The sequence below is a fragment of the Macrosteles quadrilineatus genome, unplaced genomic scaffold (assembly GCF_028750875.1).
Source record: "Macrosteles quadrilineatus isolate MER2022 unplaced genomic scaffold, UCM_ALF_1.0 Scaffold_8__2_contigs__length_117827958, whole genome shotgun sequence".
Lineage (NCBI taxonomy): Eukaryota > Metazoa > Arthropoda > Insecta > Hemiptera > Cicadellidae > Macrosteles > Macrosteles quadrilineatus.
In genome coordinates, this window is record NW_026542601.1 from 92,615,169 (window position 1) to 92,639,181 (window position 24,013).

The 24,013-nt window shown below is 34.6% G+C and overlaps 2 protein-coding genes across 2 annotated transcripts in view; one reads left to right on the forward strand and one right to left on the reverse strand.

The window, feature by feature from the left end:
- LOC129000575 (uncharacterized) lies at positions 1 to 11,324 on the reverse strand. The gene is made up of 4 exons (XM_054427536.1): positions 11,082 to 11,324; positions 3,456 to 3,615; positions 1,537 to 1,752; positions 1 to 451 (listed from the first exon to the last, which is right to left on the reverse strand). The coding sequence occupies exons 1-4, from the start codon at positions 11,322 to 11,324 to the stop codon at positions 246 to 248; spliced, it is 825 nt and encodes a 274-aa protein (XP_054283511.1). The 3' UTR covers positions 1 to 245.
- LOC129001708 (uncharacterized) overlaps positions 9,681 to 24,013 on the forward strand; it is an 18,650-nt gene continuing 4,317 nt past the window's right edge. The window contains exons 1-4 of the mRNA XM_054429102.1: positions 9,681 to 9,718; positions 14,112 to 14,302; positions 15,994 to 16,188; positions 21,682 to 21,961. Of these exons, the coding sequence (XP_054285077.1) occupies positions 14,120 to 14,302; positions 15,994 to 16,188; positions 21,682 to 21,961 (658 nt within the window). The 5' untranslated portion in view covers positions 9,681 to 9,718; positions 14,112 to 14,119. The remainder of the gene's footprint in view (positions 9,719 to 14,111; positions 14,303 to 15,993; positions 16,189 to 21,681; positions 21,962 to 24,013) is intronic.

Here is a 24,013-nt window from a genome sequence, read left to right on the forward strand (position 1 = left end):
TTCACTTTTGATGTTGAGGTTAGTCCATCTTTTTGGCTAATTGCACCGTACTAAAAACCAGTTTAAATAACAAACCTACGTTAAGCTATCTCACCATCCTATGATTCGTACTCGGGTAAATTACTTCATCGTCAATTCAGGAAAGTATTGCACTGTTTGTTTATAAGAGTCAAAATAAATATTTTGTTATTCTTGAGCGTAAGTAAACTTATACAGGTGTATTTATAATTTTTATGGACATATGATCAACATTGCACAGTATTCTCCGGCTCACAAGTGCTTGAAACCGGGTTGTAAGCTTTCCCGGCCTCACAGCCTCCGACTTTTACACTTCCATCTTTCAGACACATGATGAACCTGTGGCAGTTGCCGGGGTACGGGTGCCGGGAATGGTCTCCGAATGGTAAAACATCTGCAATTGGGCAGTTGAACCAAGAGCAATTGGTGTTATCTGTAACATCCAGTGTTTTAAACTTAACACAAAAAAGTATGCTAATAGAGTGCAGTTCATTTAGAGGAGAATTGCATTGAGCAGGCAAAAGATTTGGCTTTTAGTGATAGGAGTTTTAGAAAGCTTTTTTTGGCTTTGCCCAATAAATCTAGTCACTCTTGTCAAAAAGGCCTTTTTTTATAGGTATAAAAGGTCACCATATAAAAGGTTAAAATATTTTTATTTTTTGTTCTGTCAAGTGATCTTAGTTATGGCTGGATAACCAGTAGTTTTGACTACAAATTCTTTTCAATAATGGAGCTGTTGAGAGTTGATTTGTGATAACTGTGTCATGACTCCCATCTGACGGGAAATACCATGAGCATTACTGTATTTGACACAGACAGTTTTACTGTTTAACTAAATTCTTGCTAATGTTTTGATTGATGTTCATTTATTTGTGTGTATGTGTTTGCACGGACTCTTCACAACACAAAAGGATGAATAAGATTGAAAATAACATGGTAATTTTACATGAAAACAAACCTTTACGTACAAAACCATTGGTCGTTCTTCCAAAACTAGAATTACCTGTCATTACATTAGTATTTGAAACATTATTTGGTTATTATCAATTATACAAAGGCAAAAATTGTTAACTAAGTACCTAGTCTCAACAACTGGATCACGTTATGATCGTAAATCCATCCAAACAATCTAGTGGAAATCCATCCCTTGAGTTTGGCCACCAAAACAACTTTGTGTGACTATTGTGAAATATATAATGTCACGAATGAAATATATATTTCACGCATAATGTTGTGAAATATATTTTGACACTATTCATGTATATAAAATGTATAAAGTGAATAAAGATAATTTGATTTGATTTGATATACCGTAATATGATAGCCTTTAAAAAAAAACAAAAAAAAACATTAAATCCAAGACAAAAGTAAAGTGAATGGATCTCTGCCCTAAATTTAAAAATGTATGAATGTCTAGAATATTGAAATAAACTAAAGTTTTACCATAAAAAAAATTTAACACCATACTATAAACTACTACTAGGTAGGCTACAAAAAAATATTGAATCAAAATCTAACCTGAAGTGCAGCCTATCAACGCAGGTTCCCTACAAGCCTCTGCTTCTTCCCTCGTCGCATCTCGGCAGAATTTGTTGACATCATCGAACATGAGTGAAGACGCACATCTGTCCTCTACTGCGGTTCCGTTGACGCATTTGAAAAATCTGCCGCATCCACGGGGGTCGTTGAAGATCCCATAGAGCCGAGGGCATTGGGCATTACCTCTCGGCCTCTCTAAAACAAGGCTTTTCTTTCAAGTTTTGGAGGTGTTGTAGTGTTACAAAAAACCATGAAATTTTGGCATTGCAAGTAGTCTTATCATCCAATTGTAAAATATACAGACTGTATTTTTTTGCATTGTAGATGTTAGCCTCCTGATTGCCAAATATTAAGAAAGGTTTAAACGCCTACTAAGCAATCCAATCAAATTTCAAAAACAACTAGTTTCAGCTCATACATGGAGCCATCATCAGGCGGTACAAAGGCCATTTTCTTTCTTCATATGAAGAATGTCAGATTTGACTAATAAAATTAAGAAAACATTTAAAGTTGACACAGTTACATATATGAAACACTAGCAGAGTACCGGGGTTGGCGTATGAGTATAATATGCTTATTGCAGTTATACTTGGCTTTGCGTTTGCAATGGGAGAGGACACGGTTTAAGAAAATTTGGTTCTTTTAATTTACCGTATGCTATAATATAGCACATCTACCACAGCCATAATGTTCTACCACAGCACCTAAACAATAAAAAAAAGTAAGTGTCTCATTCTCATTGTATGCTTTTTGTTGCTAGTTGGTTCAAATTAGCTTTTGTCATAAAGGTTAAAAAAAACTAATAGTGCTGCACCCTGTTGGTAAACAATATAACTTCTTAATGCTATTTAATATCATAGAACCAACTTGTGTAGTTTACACAGCTGACAAAATTCTTCCTTTTAAATATGAATGCTCATAAGGTTAACATGGGAAACTCCAGAGCCAATGGGGTGGAGCCCAAAAGGATTTTTGAGATAAAAATCTGTCTATATGTTAATCAGGAATGTGAGCTATCACCATACCAGTTTGTCATCCCAAGCCGAGCAGTAGTTAATGCGTGATTGAACTTCAAACAAACACACATTTTTATATTAATAAGATTTCACAGTAACAAGTTGAATCTGACGCTTTTGTATGTATCTCATCATTTACACTTGAGTTTGCTTTTACTATGTGTCTCTTTTTTATGGTTAATTTTACAGGTAGAGTGTGTTTGATTTAATTTTGTATTAAAACCATAGTGCAATCAAAGAGACACATATAAACCTTTTTATTTAGTCAGGTAGTATTTTAAAACGTTTTTATTAGGTCACTTTCTTGTCCGCTACAAATTTTGCAACCAATTTTATACTAACTTCCCGATGAGCTAGGGACTTGAAACTTGATACATATCTCACAAATGGAAGACAATGCAATATTATACAATTTAATTTTCTTATTTCCCTTGGGCTACGCCCCATGGGCTTGTTTTTATTACAGTAGTTGTCAAACTAAAAAGAATAAACAATCGAGGACAAAACGTCCTCTATCTAATACCCATATACCTGGTACAGTAGAGAAACTAAAACTCAAAATTGTCTTCTGCTGATCTAAGGATGATAAATAAGGGATCGAGTATATTAATCCATGGTAAAAAGTATGTGCCAGATTTCTCATGCTGTTTACTTTATAGATGGTTACTACAGATTAAGCTGGGTTTTAAACTAAGGTCGCATCATTACCAGACAGAAGCTACCGGTGATTGGTGAGTTTTGAGCCCAGAACTTCAGGATAGAAATATTGAGCTCAAACCACTAGACTAGACACACCCTCAAATGTAACACATAGTAAACCTTTGCAGGTGTAGAATACACATAAAATTAAAAATGAACAAAAATGAGAACAAAGAAACTTACGCAGTTGAGGTCGACCAGTACAGTCGACAAGATGTAAAAGCTTGCAGCCCCGGAAAGGTAAATAGCCAAATCCATCCTCACACTGCATTAAATAAGGAACACCATTCTGACAGGCGAAGAAACGGTCACAGAACTTGGGGTGAATTATCGAGTACTTCCCCTGGAGAAAGTTGATGTCACATTCTGGCCAATCTGTTTTAATAAGAAAAAGAGTTGTAGTTAGCGGCAGGGTGGCTGGATAAAACTATTTTGAAAAATTCTTCGCTCAAACAAAAAAGAATAATACAAATCATGATAAATGAATCTATATGTGATGTGGAAAGCGAAAAGGGACCTCTTGTCGGCGATGCAACATTTTTAGTACGATATAAGTAATAAAGGTCGAAAATATCGAAATTCGGGGTTTTATTGATTGTTATACCTCATTTATCATAGAACAGGAAAGTACCAGTTAAAATGTCAAATTGAAGATGTAAAAGGTCGAAATAAATCATCTTGTTAGCCTCTGCATGGTCTGAGAAAAGGTACCTTTTGTCGCTCAATGTTATTTTGCCATAACGACAAGAGGTCCCATTTCTAATATTCACTTCATAAACAAGTGTAGTCGGTGTAGTCCAAAAATTGAATTGTCCTACATTCTAGAGGAAATTTAGAGAACCACAACAAAGTTCAGTGTACAGAAAATAAAATATCTCACAAAATTTGAGGTACCTGCTTTTTCTTATTTTATGGAGAAATAACATAGGGCCGACAAGAGGTCCCTTTTCTGAAATGTGATTTTTACGACATGCTTCAATAAAACAATTATTTAATAATGAAAACTAGCGGGAGTTCAGACAAAAATTGGTTTTGCCTCCAAAGAGGACATTATAAGCTTTCCTTTTTTTTATCGTTTCTTAAATACGAAAAAAACTGTTTTTGTGTGTATTTGAAATTTTCAAAATGGTTTTTCTCAAAATGACCCTTTTTCTACAACAAAATTGTTGTATTCAAATTTAGGTAATAAGCTCATGAAAACAACATAACGTTTGTTGTATATATCAGAAGGCGAGTATTACATTTTCAAAAATTCAATATAATTATCTACATGGTTTATAATTTTATATGTAATTAATTCTTGAGATGAACAATAATAGAAGTTTGCCTGAAAAGAATTCTGATTTTCATAAACAAATTATTATAATTCTTAATAATTCGTACACATTTCTAGTGTTGAGGTAAATTCAACCCCTATTTAAGCTAAGGATGTTAAGGACTTGTACTTGTACAAATATAATACAAAATGTCTTTTAACACGTTTCTACATAATAATCATAATCTGTAATCTGACAGCTCAGAATCAATTGTAGTTGTAACGTATGTTTTATTTCCCATCTTGTAATAAATGTTTACGTACAAGTGTAAGAATGTCAAAAGTGTTGCAAGTTGTTTTATCATTTACTCTATAATATAGAACCAACACAACACAAACCGCAACAAGTTGTTTGATATTTTTAAAGTATAAACTATAAACATCTAGAGCTTAAAAATTCAAAAGAATTTAGGGAAAAACGAGTTATGTTTACCTTCTTCCTCATTTTCATCAGGTGTAAAATCCTCTGCAATTGCACCACAAAGCACTAATATATAAATCAACCCCAAACACAACCATCTGCCCGCCATGGCAAAATGCTTCTAACATTCTAATCCTTATTTTGACTAATGGTATAATTTGGCTTTCTTTGTTGTTAATCTGTAAGGTAAATGTCCTGAGGGAGGTTCATAGATATCCTAAATGCTCCTGATAGCTCCTTAATGACCTCTAAATTCGAATAATTTGTTCTTGGATCAAAGAATAAAATCAAATAAAAGGAAATACATTTGTATTGATTTTATATTTTGCTCGTATACGGTTTCTTTAATATTATGAATTTGAATCATTGAATGATATTTTTATAGTTTTTTAGTTTGTATTTAATTTTACTCATACTACTAGGCACTCATAATTTTGTAGCAGTAGCCATTTTATGTGAATATGTAACATATTGAAACAAATAAGAAAATTAATTATTTGTTATTTGTAAATTGGGATTGCCTAGTTCCAATTTCTTCATCTATTTTATTACATTAAACAATATAAAGAAACTATAGTGAACCTGTGCGGCTCAACGTGCCGCAAAGGAACATATGCGAATTTAGAAAACAAATTCATCGTGTTATAGTTATATTGACTCTATGTCAAAAATAGAATCCAGTAATAAAGCAGTCCAGCCATTTTCTACCTGTATGTGTCTTACATTTAGTAAATTAGGCCTAATAAGTTTTCAAGAATGTTATAGTTATTTTTCAAAGATTTTAAAACATGTTTAATCAAACGTTTGCATAAAGTATTAGTATTGAGTATAAACGTATATATTATTAACTATTAATTGGTAATAATATATTATTACCTATTAATTGGTAATAATATATATATATATTAAGCATTAATATATATATTCTAGTAATTATTTTTGTACAAATTATAAGGTCTCAAGGGTTACCCTACCTTGAGTTATCATTTAACATTTTTGTAGTTTATAATATGTATAATAGCAAAGATAAAACATACTCCTTAGATTTCCCATTCTTATGGAACAGCTGAAGCCAAAAAACTGGGACGGGTGGCGTAGCCCTGTAATCCAGCTACTAGGAGGTTACAAATTGTGGATATTTATAGGCATGCCCTGTGGATGCGATACTACCTGGTGTGGGTTAACGTCAGCTTGAGTGAGTACTACGACTATCCACAGTACTATCCTGAAAATTATACCAATTTGTATATACCAAGGCAAAAATGTGGTTCGGATTCCACTATAAACTGTAGGTCCCTTAGTTGCCATTAGCTGTATGGGCTATTAATTAACAGCTGTGTCTAAGGAATAAGCCGGCCTTAGTCACTAACAAGACTGCAAGATCACGCCACTCATCCTACCATCTCCATTCATACTTGGCTTAAAATCCCTACTATATGGTCGCCATTTCATTGAAAAGTATTAATTTTATTGTTAGTTCTGTCGGTGTACTGTAGATATCGTGTTTTGTCTACAATTTGTTTCTATTATTTTATGGTTAGTTTCTCATGATTTGTGCTTCACTGTTTGGTTATATAGCTAATGGGCAAGTTATTGTTTATGATTAGATAGTTTTATATGCCTAAACGAGGTTTTAAATTACTGAAATAATAAGAAACAAATTGTATACAAAACAAAGACTCTTCAGTACACCGGTCAGAACTAACAGTAAAATTGGCGTCAGCTGTACCATAAGGATGGGAAATCTACTGAGGAGTATGTTTTATCTATGATAATAGTTATTACATACCTGCATATAATGCATTTTGATGTCTACTCTGTTTGAAATAAAAATTCCAAAGGACTGTTCATGTGGTGTGTTTATAATATAAACTTTCTACTGCTAACATAACATTCTACCTAACATTCTACCTTTAAATGCTACCAGCTACCTATGTGTGTGTGTGTGTGTGTGTGTGTCCGTTAGCACAATAACTAACGCAAAAATCATCCGATTTTGATTAAATTTTGTAACGTGTAAACCTACATTTATTCAAACGAGTTTGCGAACCAGCATGATCGGACTATGGGAACAGGGGTTTATGGGGGGGGGGGGGGGGGGGGTTTAATGGGGTAAAAATAGGGGTTCCCATTTTTGACCCTTAAACTACAAAATTTCACAATTTCTTTCCAAATTATTTTTTTGAGCTTAAAAAACAAATAATTTATTATTTTCAAGCGTTATTGTGTGCCTAATGGTTATGGAGATAATAAAAAAAAAAATAATTAAATTGAAAATTCCCATGTTATTCTTATGGGGAATAAGTTAACTGTTTTAGTTTGCTTGTTGTGAACATATTTTGATCGAATTTGGAAATACATCAATTTTTTACTAAACTATTAACATTTTACAACAAAACACCCTTTTTTACTCTCCATGTTACAGCAAACCTAAGTACTCGTTAAACTAATTCATTTTAAATAGGGATTAGAATTCTTAATGTGATATTTTTAAGGAGGCATTTTAGTGTAAATCCAATCAGCCAAATGGAAATTTTATTCCGATGGACATTCCATTTTGATGTACAGTGATGAGTGCTTTGCTACAAACATTTGATCAATATATATAGTTCCCAGATAGCACAACAAGCTAGATTCCAGCTTGTTGCCAACTACCAATGTCACATTTTATAAGCTGTATCACAGCTGGAAACAAAAACATCGAAGAGTATTCCATTTCAAGCTATTTTTCCAGCTTGAACATTCAAGTTGGTATCCAGCTGTCTTTTGTAAGAATACAGCTTATTTACAGCTGGATTACATTTGAAACTCAGTTTATTTATAGTTAATTTATAGCTAGCTTACCTTACAAATCCAGCTTAGTTACAGCTGGTTTACAGTAAAAATACAGCTTTTTTATAGCTGGCTTCTTGCAGTAAAAATACAGCTTCTTTACAGCTTTGTTATAATAAAATGACAGTTATTTTTAAGCTGGCCTTAACTTTTGCACAGATCAAAAAGCAACTTTAAAAAAATTGGATTTCAGCTTGGACCCAAAATGACAGAATTAAAAACCTAACAGTATTAATTAGGTCAGTTTTATATTAAACTCTCACAATGGGCCACAGTTGCAATGTATACGGCTACAAGATGGCTAATAATAAATAACAACTCTGAAATAAAATTATTGGAAAATGTTGGAATTCAAGAAAGTGACTTCTTAACACAACTTAACCTAATAATCCGGATCAGATCCATGCAAATAAGACTTAAATACAAAGCATATAATGTAAGGTAGGTAGTCTACAACAATATATAGGTAAGCATAACAATATAATACTGCAACAATAAGAGATCCAATTTAAAATTATTTTCTATTTAACTATCTCCGATTTATACAATAGAACTTTCAATTTTGTCCTGAAGAATCGTTTCCAACCAATGAAATAGTTATTTGTGCAACTAGTGAGAAAAGTGAGCAATTGACTCACTCGAGAGAAATCTTTACTCACGAGGAATGGTTTCTCGAGTGAGGCAATTGTACTTTGCACTCGAGTTGCACATTATACTTTTCCTACAGTTACCATAAAACAAATAAATTGGTGAAGAAACATAACCTATTTTTACACAGAAGTGAACTTTTAATATAACATTTAATGTGAAGTGACAAATACAATAGTACAATACAACAGCTGACCAGCTGATTTACAGCCAGTGCTGCCAACGTATTTCGCGCGCATACGTTGCCTGCATGTTACGCGCTCACTATTTCGTGCCTTCACGTTGCAAATCTGGAGTGAGACAAAGTAATTAGAGTGAGACAATTGTTAACATTGTCTCACTGATGAGCGAATTGGCCACTTTGCTTTCTCAAATCAGTGAGAGAACATGTACATTGTTAGGTAACTGTAGGAAAAGTAAATTCATTACTTTGTAAGTATCTATATGTATAGGCCTACTATATATATATATATATACTAGAAATATACTAATACTAGAATACTACTAATACTACTGCTATATAGGTACTACTAGTACTAATACTAGAAAAATGCCGGTATGAATCATAAACATGCGGAAGGAAAATACATAGGTGTGCTATTCCCCATCATATGCTGACATCATTCAAATTGCAAACACACCATTTTACCAAGAAAAATTATAAAAACAATAACAATCCAATCAAAACAATATACTTAAATGGCAATGTATCAGCTGATTTTTTTGTTTGCAATCTGGGTGACGTCAGCAAATGACGGGATAGCACACTATGTATTTTCCTTCCACCATGGATCATAAACATAAACAAATGATATTTTTGGTACGAAAGTAAACAAAACCCATATACTAATAACATTTATTAGTTAACACATGGTTTTGTTTACTCTCGGGCCAAAAACGTCATTTGTTAATGTTTATGATCCATACCGGGTCTTTTCTGTAGTATTCGTGGTATATACGTTTAATGGAATTATATATATATATATATATGTTTACAGTTAATATTTTCTTTGTGTTGGGTTGGCAAGAACTAGGAACTTCAGAATTCAATTATTTCAATACACAATTTTGCAAATGTACTGCACTGCTACAAGGTGGTTATAGCAGCAGCAGCAGCTGATAAATTACGTATGTGTTTGTAGTCATATGTTTTTATTACTTTTCTTCATAACCTCACGTAACGGAACAACAAATTTCTAACCTTAAACAAGTAGTATACATAAGTCACAGGTAAGAACTAATTACAGTACTTTCCTAACTTATTTTATAGCCTAGATATGTAATTCAATTGATAAGAGATATTTCTAGTCTGGTTATCTGGTTCTTAGGCAGCCAATTTTCTTACATTAAAAGAGATAGATAAAATTAGCCTACTGTTGTAGGCGATTTAGTTAATTCTGAATACCTATAACTTTCTTGCCAGTGCGTTTACTTTTTTAAATGTAGGCTTGAATTCACGCTTATTATTAAGCACAAAGAAGTTTAAACTACACTAAATTTTTCCATTTGATAAAGCTTTCACAAAGTAGGTAGGCTAGAATGCTCTTATGCTTGATGGATTAAGCCCAACTTAAGTCCTGTGCTGGCAAAGTTCCTAAAAATCTATTTATAGTATGTAGGCCCTACTCTTACTGCAACACTAAATAGGCTAGTGATATAAGGGAAAATTTCACATTAGCCTTTAGCCCATCTAGGCTACATTATACTTCTTCCTTATTGAGGTACTAAACTTGACGTAGTTAGGCCTAAATTATACATGCAATGGTCATCTTGGGTAGACTTTCACAGAGAACCTACGATATATTAACTTATCGGATGAATACCGGTACCCATACATATCGAACATAGAGGATAAGCGTCCGGTACCCGGACGTGGATAAGGTGTCCGGTCGGTATTTAGCCATCGGTGTTTATGGTGTAGTGGATAAGGTGCTCGGCTGATATGCAAGAGGTCCTGTGTTCCAATGTCATTGCTTATATAAACTTTTGTCAAAGATTTTGCTTTGAATACCATTTATTCTTAAATGTACACCTTTTGTTAGAATTTTTGGAATTCATAATTTTTCTACGGACAGAATTTAACCTTCATTCGATTTTTTCATTATCAGCAAGTTTGGTTGGTTAGGTTAGGTTATAAAACACAGTATCGAGGTTCCCACCCTTACACCCCCACACCGGCACTGTGTATATCAGGTGCGGGAAAATCACTCCATAATATGCTGTAATTAGAACATCACATTTTACAAACTTAGAAAGTTGGCGGAGAAGAAAGATTCCCAAAGAAATCCTTCTACACACAGTGTCAATATGGGAATGAAAGCGCAGGTTTCTATCAGCACCAATCCCAAGAACTTAACCTGATCAGTTGCTTCGAGCTCAACATCATTCAAAAGGAGATTGTTTTTGTTTTTCCCAGCTGAACTTATAGAAAAAATTCAGTTTTTCTGGCATTTAGACTCAATGAGTTGTTCTCGAACCACTGCATCATGGAGCTCGCTTGCAAAAAGGCCTTTTTTTTGAGTTCATCAAAATTTTGATCAGAAACCGAGAGCGATGTATCATCAGCAAACAGACAAATGTTTCCAGAATTTACAACTGATGGAAGATCATTCACAAAGATAAGGAACAACACCGGACGGAGGACTGACCCCTGAGGCACGCCACAAGCAGACTCGCAATGGGGTGAGCGGTAGGTATACAGATATCCTAAGTCATCCACTGCCTGAATCATCACAAACTGCTTCCGTCCTGTAATGAATGACTTAAACCATTGCAGTGCCAGCCCTCGCACTCCAAGACAAGAAAGCTTATCAAGAAGCAATGCGTGATCCACCATATCAAAGGCTTTGCTCAGATCGAAAAAAGCCCATTGTATGTTCCCATGCATCCAATGAATTTACTAAATTTGAGATAAGGTCAGTTCGCATCTGTGGTGGCTTTCTTTTTTGTGAACCCAAATTGCTTCTCTGAAATAATATTATTTTTTGTAAGAAATTCTAATAGTCTTAGTAGTATTATCTTTTCAAATACCTTAGATATAGATGATGTTATTGCTATAGGTCTGTAGTTGTCGCAGAGGTGGCGATCTCCTTCTTTATGGAGTGGCTTAATAATGGACGTTTTCAGGGCATCTGGGAACTGGCCACATTCAAAGGAGGCATTGATTAAATTAGGTAGAGGGTTAGATACGAGGTCTGCATCTTCTCTTAACAGGTTTGGTGACAATTCATCTGTTCCAGCCGACCGTTTATTTTTCATATCTTTTATGATCTTTTCTACTTCGGTCTTGTTTTTTGGCTTAAGAAAAAGAGAATCAGGAATAGGCTTTATATGATTGGGCTTGCCTTTCTTATCTGATGGCATACTAACTGATGTAAACAAATTATTAGGCCTAAAGACATTAGCAACTTATTGTGGGTCTTAAATTATTTCCCCCTTTTCATTATGAAGATTGATTTCTTTTGTATTGCTACGTTTGTTTGGAAGATTTTCTTTAATTAGTATCCCAGATGGCTTTATTTCTATTATCTGATTGGTTTATTATATCATGAATCATATATGATTTTTGTTGCCTTATTATATTTCTGTAAGTGTAAGTATTTTTGACTAAGGTGGTGGTTTGAGTCTAAGTCTTTGGTTTCTACATAAAGATCAAGCATTTGGTTTTTTATATTTATTGTCTCCTTGTCCAGTTTGATTTTACCCTTACACTGAATTTTATAATTTTTTTGTAGTTTATTTGGGAAAGCAACGTCAAGGAATATTGTAAATTTGGTGTTTAAATCCTTGGTGTTGTATAATTGCTCCCAATCTGCAGAAGCAAGTAAATATCTAAATAACCCTCTGGTTGATTGGTCAAATCGTCTACAATATAGTAAGTGAGTGAAAATTTAAAAACGTACGTTTTCATGTCCCTGGCCTTTTACTTCGTAGATACTGGATTTGTAGTTTATTATTATGTGTTTTAATATTTTTTGGGACGGGGGCAACATGTGACACACATTTATTTGGTTTTAAATAGGTTCTAGGTATTTTTTTCGTATTTTTAAAGTCTCGAAATTCACGACCATGACGTGTCCCTAGGGTACATTTTCCAACTTTCACGCTGTTTTTAGACTAATTATTCATGCCGAAATATATAAAGCCATATTTTTATGCCATCAATGGTTATTAAACTTACAAAAAAGGAGCATATTATAATTTTATTGTCATTGCAAACTGACTACCATGACAAAATAAGTCTGTCCCTCGATTTGGCGTCACGACCATTTGGGAAAAATTTTCAACTTTGGAGCACGACAGTGGCAAGCCTGGCGTCGATGGAGTCAGTTGGTTTTAGAGACTAGTTCGGGGTGTACGTCAGGATTGTAGTGCCGGTCGTTTCAAGTTGAAAGGAGGAATTACAAGATTAATAAAGGAAAGATTGTGTTTTTTGTAATTTTGGTGTGTCCATGACCGTACGTGGTCATTCGATGAAGTAGACATGGTTTTAATTTTTGTTTATAAGATATTTCAATTGCTAGATTAACCTAGAAGATCACTTTGTATCCTCAAACATGAGGTGCAGGGCTACCGCCAGAACAGAGCCAAATAACACGTAATTTCACGACCAAAGTTTCACGACCATTGCGGGTTTTTTCACGACCAATCCAGCCTTATGGATTATAGTGTGTTTGGTCGTGACAATAACTTTAATATCATTGTAATTTGAACAGTTTAGTTCAATTGAAACACTTATTTTTATTATAAATAACAGTATAATTGAAGGATTGTTTAGAAAGATTTAGATTATTTCAGAAAATTCACGACCGTACCGCTTGTCCCTGACCATCACGTTTATGATTTCTATCATAAAAATTTCAAAAATTAAAATATCGTCATATTTCAATGTTTTATACACAAAAGAAGCACACCTCTATACAAACATAACAATTTTTCGGGTCTCAGGTAAGTTTTTTCGGAGTTATACAAACTTAAAACGATTTTATTGGCTTTTTTTCAATTTTTTGAGTTTTTTTATTTTTTTCTAGAAAGACCAAATATACCAAAAGCTCAGTGACCTTTTTATTGTATAATGGTCATAAAAGTAAATTAGTTTATAGCAAAACATAGTTATAAAAATAATATTAACTATTTTTAATATTCATTTAAACGTCTGTTATGGTCGTGACAGGATTTTGTGTTTTTCCACTAAAGATGCTCTTTTAAAAAAAAAATACCAAAGATATTGCGTTACCATGGACATTTTATGAAACTTCAAATGTTAATGAAATAAAAATAATAATAAAAGTTTTAAAAAAAGGGGAAAAAAATTTGCAAAGTGCTTCTCCTGAAAACGTACGTTTTTAAATTTTCACTCAAGTACTGCTATAGTGAGAAACTCTTCACAAGAAGGAATTGAGCCTCTGTGAAACTTCGATTCGTCTCCGTTGTATTTACAAATGACCTAAAACAACCTTTAATGACACAACTTATCCGGCATAGCTGGTCTTGGTGAAGAAGAAGATAGGCCTGGTAAGGTAACCTAATTTTCATCAATCTAGCTAGCCTATGTCTAATCCAATTTTGATAATCATTATTATGCCTTAATTCTTTTATTTTATATGGACTTTTAATCTTTCAGAAATTACAATGACCGACAATGAAGTGTGTTTGAGGTGGAATGCGTTCAAAAATAATTTAATGACTAGTTTGGAATCATTGTGGAATGAAGATGAATATGTGGATGTCACATTGTCCTGCGGAGGTCAGCAGATCCATTCTCATCAAATTGTCTTATCAGCAAGCAGTCCATTCTTTAATGAAATATTCAAGGTAAGTGATTGAAAAATATATGCCTAGACTATGTATTAAAGAGGCTTTAAAACAAAATTGGTTCTCGATACTGATATTTAAAAAATCGGTTCTCCATGCTAATATTAAAAATACCGATTCTCGATACCTTCATAGCCTAACTTAATATGGGTACAGTTCTGCAGAGAACAGTATGTAATTTATTTTAGTATGAAATTTTCATTTAATATATATACACATACAGCACACTGTTCAGCGACAGGATGTCTAAAGGTGGTGGGGGTAGGCTCATTGGAAAGCCTACTCACTGCCATGGTCACCTAAACAACATACATTTGTTATCGAGTTGTAGTTAAAAGTAATGATTCAGTCATTGCAACTCAGCGGCAGTTCTGTGCATTTCTTCCATAAGGTCAATATGGAGAAGTTCGGTCGTGTAGCACAATCATGTGGTGGGTTACTAACTTAACAACAATGGCATTGAGATTGGACGCCAGACAACATTCGTTAGAGTTCGTGCTGTTGTGGAAAACAGTCATCGTAGGCCTGCCCGTGAAACAAACGGAAGCTTTGAACATGTCTGACGGCTTGGTTTAACAAATTTTGAGGTTCGGTCTTAATTTTCATTTTCATCCATATACAGATTAATTTGAATTAAATTGCTTAATTTTGTTGATTATCCATACAGATAAACGCAACGGAACCTCTCCATGTTGTCCTAATTTAAAGAATGCACTGAACTTAAGCTGAGCTGCAATGACGGTTGGAATCATTATTTTTCAAATATGACTTCATAACAAACCTGCATAGCTCAGGCGACCACCGCTCAATGATAATAGTAACATGTAGGCTTTCCAACGAGCCTACCCCAACCACCCTCAGACGTCCTGTCGCTGAACAGTGTGCTGCAGAAAATGGATTCGTTTTTTTTTCCGCACCATTAATATATATATTGATGATTAAAATATTTCATTCGATATCTTAAATATTAAATATCTGTCAAGGGCCTCTTCAAGAAGAAGGCCGCCACTCTATTACACCTGCGGTGTTTATATTAATTTAGTTTAATAATTCAATTCAGTTTAGTTTATGATTGACAAACATGGTTTACAAATTTGCCTTTTTATAAACTTAAGAAAAAGAGGACAATATTAAAAATTGATGTAACTTATATCAATTCGTCACTTAAAAATATACAAAACATATTAAATTTATTTCAATAAAATGTTATCTTATAAACTTTTAACACAAAGAAAATGTAAAACAATCGAAATGTTAAAAATTCTGCATTTTTGTGACGCCATTGTATTTCTTGATGAAATTACCAAGATAAAGGAAATTGTCTATTGTCTACCTTGTCTGTTATTTTCATAAACTAAGCTAAACTAACCTAGAACTGGCGCAGTACAGTGTGAAAGAATATAGAAGCATACCATTCACCTGAAAAGATCCTATGGCCAATTCATTTCATTCCACTCACTGATCCTTCACTCAAATTTGGGTTAAAATATAAATATGCATCTAGGTGGGGTCCCCATCTCATTTGGTATAATAATTGGTATACATACTCACATACAAACAATATTTGTCTTCGATTACTGAGATTGGCTGGCAAGGCCCTTCAGTGCCTCACCTTCCTACAGAGATCAAAACTCAAAACCACTAAGACTGGTTTGAAAAGTATAACGTAACAGTGTTGTTGTTTTTTTCAGGATACATGTGCCATACATCCAGTTGTGATAATTCCTGATACATCCATCTTAAACTTAAAACAACTACTTAAATTCATGTATACCGGAGAAATATATATAGAAGAAAATAATTTGGTTGAATTCCTTCAACTTGCCGAGGACTTACAAGTTAGAGGTCTTTACGGACGGAAATTCGAGTCAAATGAGAAAGTACAGGTTAGTATCAGGTTTAAAGACTGCAAGAATGAAAAACCTCAATCAAATAACTTCCGGAAACATGTACAGTTGTTATAATAATAATATAACTAATATAATATTATAATAATTTAAGTCTTTTGATTGTTGCGACTAATTTCCAATTGGTTATTGACGTGTTCTTGGAGGTATACTATAATATAATAAAACTCACATTTGAAACTGAATAAATGAACTTTATTAGGTAACGCCAGAGACAAACATTGTTGATATTTAGACGGCCCAGACAGGAATGGCCAACTATCTGAGTACGGCTATCGGTTACCTGGTGGGGGTATACCTATGATACATCACTACCTTCCCATGTATAAGTTGACAATGTGTACAATAATTAAAACATCAAAAATTCAAGTGACAAAATAAATTAAATAAAAACTTTGTTTACAATTCTTGAAAATACACACAACAAAACAGTAAACAACATCAAAGACAAAAAAGACAGTTCAATATCATCAATCAAATTCAGAAAATGTAAATCTTTTAGTCGGCTTTATAACTCTTCCTCTACTAGTAGTCTGCTGAAGGGGACTTGTAGGTGAAGGTTGGGGGACGGGCGGAGATGGACGTGGATTGGTACTATTGTTAACAGGAGGTGGTCTGGGTGGACTAGGGCTAGGTACATGTCTAGGTGACGGTGTTTTGGTGTAGAGTTTATCAGGATTAGGTTTTGGAACATAATATTCTCTAAGCTGATTTACATGGACTTTGTGAATACTTTGGTCAGATAACACTCTTACCAAATAAACAGTCTGACTAATTTTCTTGGTCACTTGACCTACCACAAACTTTACACCAACATTTGTTCTTTTATTCAAATTTACCCATACAAATTGATCAGGATGGTAGTTTGGAATTCTTATCTTTTGCTTGTCTTTACTTTCAGATAGATTCTTTCTTTTTGACTGATCTGATACAAAGTTGAAACTTACATTTCTTTTTAAAGAAGACAAAGGCGTTTCAGGTACAAAAGTAAGTAGCATTGCCATAGGAGATTTACCCGTTACAGAGGATGGAGTGGAACGATAAGCATATAGACAATCTAGTAACATTTGTTCTGGTGGCAGATTATGACTTCTTTGACTAAGATAAAATTTAGACAATATAATTTTAAATGTTTGAACGGAACGTTCAGCTAGTCCATTAGATTGAGGTGAATATGGAGGTGAAAACATGAGTTTGATTGACTTCCTTTTACAAAAATCTTTCAATTCCTGACTACAAAATGGCGGACCATTATCACACACAATTGTGCGCGGAAATGAAAATCTAGAAAACACTTCTGCTAGTTTATTTATAACGGCTTTGAAATCACTTCTGTTTCTTAGTACAAAGCACTCTACCCACTTAGAATAAGAATCACACAAGATCAAATACTTATTGTTACGAAAATCAAACAAATCTAGATGCACTCTTTCCCAAGGGCATTTTGACTTAGGCCAAGGTAGACGATATTGGTTACTACGTTTGTTTTGATGAGACTGACATATTTGACAATTTGAAATGAATCTATATAGATCGCTATCAAGTGTAGGCCACCACACGTATGACCTTGCAAATAGTTTTGATCTAGTTATGCCAGCATGGCTGAAATGAATCACATCTAGGACTTTACTTCTTAGGTTTTCAGGTTTTACAATTTTACTTCCAAAAAACAAACAACCATTGTGAACACTCAAACAGTGGCTGTTGTTAGAATACACTTTGAACTCACTGGACACTTTTTTTGGAAAACCATGTTGTACAAACTCTATCACTTTAGACAAAACGTTATCTTTCATGGTTTCTTTACTCACTTCATCATTAGAAACTAGAGGAGTGGACAAATAAGTAAAAAAAGAATCGTCATCTTGGACTAAATCAGAGCTTGGTAATCGCGACAAAGCATCGGCATGTGGTATCAATAAACCTTTCTTGTGGACAATCTTATACTGATAAGCAGACAACATGGTAGCCCACCGTATTAGCTTTGAAGAAGCTAAGTTAGGTATTCTCTTATTTTCACTGAAAATACTCTTCAAGGGCAAGTGATCACTACAAATTGTAAAACTTCTTCCCCACAAATATTTGTGAAACTTTCTTAGACCAAAAACACAAGCCAGAGCTTCCTTCTCTAATTGTGAATAATTTCTTTGTGCTGGGTTTAGGGTTGCACTTTCAAAAGCTATTGGGTACTCTTTGTTACCTTCAACTTGACTCAAAATTGCACCAACACCAAAAGAACTTGAATCAACAGACAAAATTAATTCTTTTGATGGGTCAAACAATACTAACATGGTTGCTTCTGATAGAGACGTTTTACACTTAGCAAAAGCTAATGCACAATCTGATGACCAGACAAATGGTTCATCTTTTCTCATTAGTTTATGAAAAGGTTCTAAAAGGTCTGGACACATGTGTACAAAGTTTCTGTAGTAATTAAACATTGACACAAATGACTTAAGTTCTGTTAAATTAGTAGGAGCTGGAATAGACAAAATCTGCTGCACTTTGGTAGCAGACGGTGCTTTACCTTTACCAGACAGCTCAAAACCTAGAAATATCAACGACTGTACAAAAAATTCTGACTTATCTACATTTAACTTTACATTGTACTCTTCAAGACGTGACAATACACTGTGCAGATTCTGTTCACATTCGGTTAAATCTTTACCTCCAATCAATATATCATCAAGATAAGGCGCAACCTGATTTAACTCTGACAAGATTGATTCAATAACTGATTGAAATATTGCACAAGCAGATGCTAAGCCAAAAGGAAGGCGGTTGTACATATAGAGACCTTTGATTGTGTTAACAACCAACAATTGTTTACTTGTTTCATGAACTTCTAACTGTAAATACGCTTGGGACAGATCCAAGCGACAAAAAACATTGCATCCCACAAATTTGTTAAAAATATCATCAGGAGTGGGGATAGGATGTTGATCTACTTTTAAATGCTTGTTCAAAGTGGTTTTAAAATCAACGCACATACGCAACTTGCCGTTAGATTTTGGTACACAAACCATGGGACTACTCCAATCTGCATGTTTGACTTTACTTATGATACCTTCAGACTCTAATCTAGACAACTCTTGATTTACTTCATCTCTCAAGGCATAAGGGACTGTATACGCTTTGTGAAATACAGGTTGAACATCATCTTTCAGATTTATACTGACTTTAAAATCTTTGATTGGTAGTTCATTGTTTTTCTTTGAAAAAACACAAGGGAAACGTGTTGACAAAACTTCAACTACATTTGCTTTAGGCCTACATTGAACCACGGACTGACATTCATCGTTTGGACTCGACACATAATTTACTGGACAATCATTAGTGTTAGACAAACATCCCGACAGTAAGTTAGTTGACCAGTTTGGTGACAAAACTGACAACCAATCTCTCCCTAAAAGAGCGGGACATGACAGCTGTTCAGCTACAATAACATTCAAAAAATGTTGCTTCAATTGGTTTTGGGGCTTAACCTCAACTTCACAAGTACCCAAAATATTTAATTCTTGACCATTGACACTTCTGATTTGACCTAGAAAAGGTGACAATTTAGTTAGCTTTAAGCTCCTAGCCAGATCTGCTCTCAAAATACTAACTGCACTACCAGTATCTACTAGCCAATTAGTAGGTGTACCATTTACTTGTATACATACAGACAAAGGACCGGTCTCATTAATTAATGTATTAGACATGTTAACAAAATTAGCGCTATGACAAAAACCAGCAACGTGTCCTTGTTTACCACAGTTGTGACAGATCCAGTCTTTTGCGGGACATTTTGATGGACTGTGTCTCTTAAAACAATAACGACAGGTTTTCCGGTTGTTGTTGGATAGTTCATGGTCCGAGCGGCGGTGCGGGGACGGTGACCTATATCGGGACGGCGAATGTTTATCGGAACGTGGATGACGTGGATAACCAGCTGATGTTGACCGTTGTCTATTGTACGTAGCGGGGGGAGGTGGGGTACGTGATCGCTGTTTGGATCTCCAGGACTGTGACGTAGGAGTTGACGTAGACTGCCGCGCTCCCTGCGTGGTCACGTGACTGACGTGAGCCGTGACGTCATTTCCAGACATAATGTTCGTTGACCTCTCTACCGCTTCCATGTCGAAAATAATTTTGCATGTTTCCTCAAAAGTAATGGCGTCTGATTCAGCTAGTAGACGACTGACCATATTGGTATTTAATAACCCCGACACAAGACGATCTCTTAATGCGTTGTCAAAAAATGATCCGAAATTACATGTACTGGCTAAGGTTTTAATCACAGTAATATAGTCTGTAATGGACTCTCCAACTCGTTGTTTCCGCAAATTAAAAGAATACCTCTCGGAAATAACTTTTTTGACTTTAGTGTATTTTTTTGCTAATGCTTCAGTACACTGACTATATGTTGCTTTCTTGAACTCGATAGGACTTAATAAAGACTTGAGTTCTGCATAAATACTAGGCTGCAAATTAACACACAGATAACTTTTTTTAAGATCATCATCAATCTTTTCTATTTTGAAATACAGTTCTAGTCTTTCGATATACAGCGAAAAATCTTCCTCTTCCGGGACAAAAACTGGTGCTTTAGACATTTTGAATTAATTATTGACTAAATTATAAAACACACAGACAGACGTTGACAAAATGGACGACATTGACTCACCGACCGTCGACCGGCAGCTTTCACTTTTATACAAACTTGCAGTTATTGACACAATCACAATTAAACTGTTTTAAAACACATTTTCTCGTCGCCACTGACGTGTTCTTGGAGGTATACTATAATATAATAAAACTCACATTTGAAACTGAATAAATGAACTTTATTAGGTAACGCCAGAGACAAACATTGTTGATATTTAGACGGCCCAGACAGGAATGGCCAACTATCTGAGTACGGCTATCGGTTACCTGGTGGGGGTATACCTATGATACATCAGTTATCATATTTTTTAACCTCAAATAGGTTATAAACAAATACAAATTAGCTGAGGTAGCCTTACGGTAGCGGCTTCCAAGAATTCCAAATAGTCTAAGTGTTACTAGCTGTTACCCACGGGCTCTAGGTGGAGCTGAAACTCCTTAAGCGAGGTGATCAGCACCAAGTTGGGCTAAGGAGCTGGACTTTACTTTGCAACAACAGGTGTAAAGTTACTACCTAGGGTGTCCCTCTGCCTGATACATTGTCTCTTCTCAACCAATCAGAAACCTTTATTATCATAAGATTATCAAAACTACTGACAAGGGATCACCCTTGATTACTTGCATTCCTCCCATTGAATACGGTTTGTCGTGGTATGTTCATAAAGATGGTGAAAATACGTTATCATCTATCAGCCTGGGCCTGATGAGTGTCAGTTTGCATTGTGTGCATCTCTAAAGCATTATACATTCAATAAAAATGATACTGGTCAATGATATACAGGATTCATTATGCTAACTACCATACCTTGTTGTAATTTTCAGGTCGATGAACCTGCTAGTAAAATCTTGAATTGCACTAAAGAGAAGAGCTCAAAGCGGAAGAAGTCGTCAAGTCACAACCATGCGGAACATAGCAAGCTGATCAGGACAGATCCTTCGTGGATCAGCGAAAGGATAAAGGAGGAGTTTGTCAAAGTGGAAGTGACAGAGGAAGAAGGTCCGGTGGTTAGTGACAGAGACATGTCATACGATGAACTGCCAGAAGACTTGTCCAATCCCGACCTGCCCATGACATCCAGGAGCGAACTTCAACCTGACTTTTGTAAGTGAATCTTTCTGTATTGCAAACCTAAGAGGTAGAGTAAAAACGGCTCTTAGTTTTGTATTTAGAGTCAGACTTTTGGTGGTGGGAATAAAACTGTAACAGCAGCCAAGGTACACAGGTGGTGAACTATAAGTAGGGTGTGTCGCTTATGTTCATTGAAAAGTTACTGATTTTAGTCAAAAGACATTTTAACTCAAATATTATCAGGGCCCCAAAAATTATTTTTATTTTTGTGCCCACAAAAATCAGGAGTACAATGGGAAAGGGAGAGTTTATCATCATACTAAAATTATGTAATTGGTAAAACATTTGTTTACCATGTATACTGTTTTGGAAATGGTCATAGAGTTCTCAAAATCCTTACTTGGTCCAAATATTAATGTTATATGTTAGTCATTCTCAAATAAGTTAGGATTTGATTGAACCGTAATACCAATAACAAGCATGTCAAATTGAACTTAACATTTATCGTTTACCATTTTCTTGAGAAAACCTTCCTTGTTATCAGGTGCAAAGACATAAAAGATAGCCTTATTAGGGATAAACTCATTTTTGGAATAACTGATTCAAAGTTATCTACGGAACTTCAAATGATGGCTGACCTAACTTAACATGAAGCAATAAATAGAATAAAAGTGAAATGATAGAGAACCAACAAATTACTATTAATGTAACAAGAGAGCAAGATTTTGAAAAAAAAAATAGACCAAGTGAAAAAAAACCTCTGAACTTGAAACACAAGACAATTTACTTCTTATTGTTTTGTTTTTACTGTGGAGGGCAGAGACATACTAAGAAAAAATGTCCTGCTCAGAATATTAAGTGCTACTACTGCGGATTGCAAGGGCAGCCGGTGTTGTAAAACGAGACAGAACAATAAATAGTAAATACAGAAAACCCAAACTGAAGCAAATTCAAGAAAATACTGAAAACATATCGGAAGAGGATAATAGAAGTGGGTGGGTATTATTATATTAACAGAGCTGAAGTTAAAAAAATAAGAACAACAATAAGGAACTACAATCAATCAAATGAACCTGAAATTAATGTAAAACGTAATGGGAAATGGGACACTTCAAGATTGACAGTGGAGCAGACGTAAGGGATTGTGCTCCGAAGAATGGCTAGAAACAATTAATTACTAACCAAATCAAACATTGTTTTAAAAACCCCTGGTGGGAAGTATTTAACAGTTTTTAATCCAACCCCCAATTTATGCGACAGATTTAAAGAACAAATCTACCAGTAAATAAATCAGTTCTTTACCCAGCCACTCCAAATCACAATCAAAATAGACTCCAAGACTTAGACAAATGGAAGAAAAGAGGATACAGGAACAATAAGACATAGAGGGACCCAGGTCAAGGATTACCCAGAAAACACTAAAGTTTGGGTATGGGACCAATAGTCCATGGGCCAACAAGCCAAATTGAAGGATATGGTATAATTTGGCGGTACTAATTTTCTGTTTCACCAAAGTTAAACGGGTCTATTAGGATGTCAAAAAATCATGATTGCCATCTCAAAGTGGTAGCTAATAGAAATGGCGACCAATCCAAGATGGCGGATGTTGAGTTTTAGAAAACCAACTATATCTCTGAAGCTATCCACCCTATTTCATTATTTCTTTTTTTAAACTAAAGCTCTATACATGTGCTACAAATGTTGTCATATACACTAGTTCGATAAAATAAAATAAAAGAGGAGGTAATTAAGAAGAAGTTGGAGAACAGTAAATACAACGTTGAAATAAAAAGGGAGGAAGATATACCAGGAATTCAAAATCTTATTCTCAATGTTCTCCTCTGGAGAAGGAGATAAATCCTGATAAAGAAAATCGCCATACATAGACACATTCTCCAACCACACAAAGACCTTCATCAAAACCTATTAAGAGATTCATAGAAGAACTTTTAACTACTGGACGGATTGGTCTGAAATTTGGCATGATGATAGCTCACATTCCCGATTAACATATAGGCATATTCTTATCTCAAAAATCCTTTCGGGCTACGCCTCAGTGGCTCTGTAGTTCCCCATGTTAACCTT

What these genes read in the sequence shown, in the direction of transcription:
- LOC129000575 (XM_054427536.1), bottom strand. Translation starts at nt 11,324, where the DNA reads ATGGTGGATCACGCATTGCTTCTTGATAAGCTTTCTTGTCTTGGAGTG. An exon ending in TGAATGATCTTCCATCAGTT is followed by an intron (nt 3,616 to 11,081) that starts GTAAATTCTGGA and finishes AACTTTCTCCAG; the next exon opens with GGGAAGTACTCGATAATTCA. An exon ending in GTTGATAGGCTGCACTTCAG is followed by an intron (nt 452 to 1,536) that starts GTTAGATTTTGA and finishes TGGATGTTACAG; the next exon opens with ATAACACCAATTGCTCTTGG.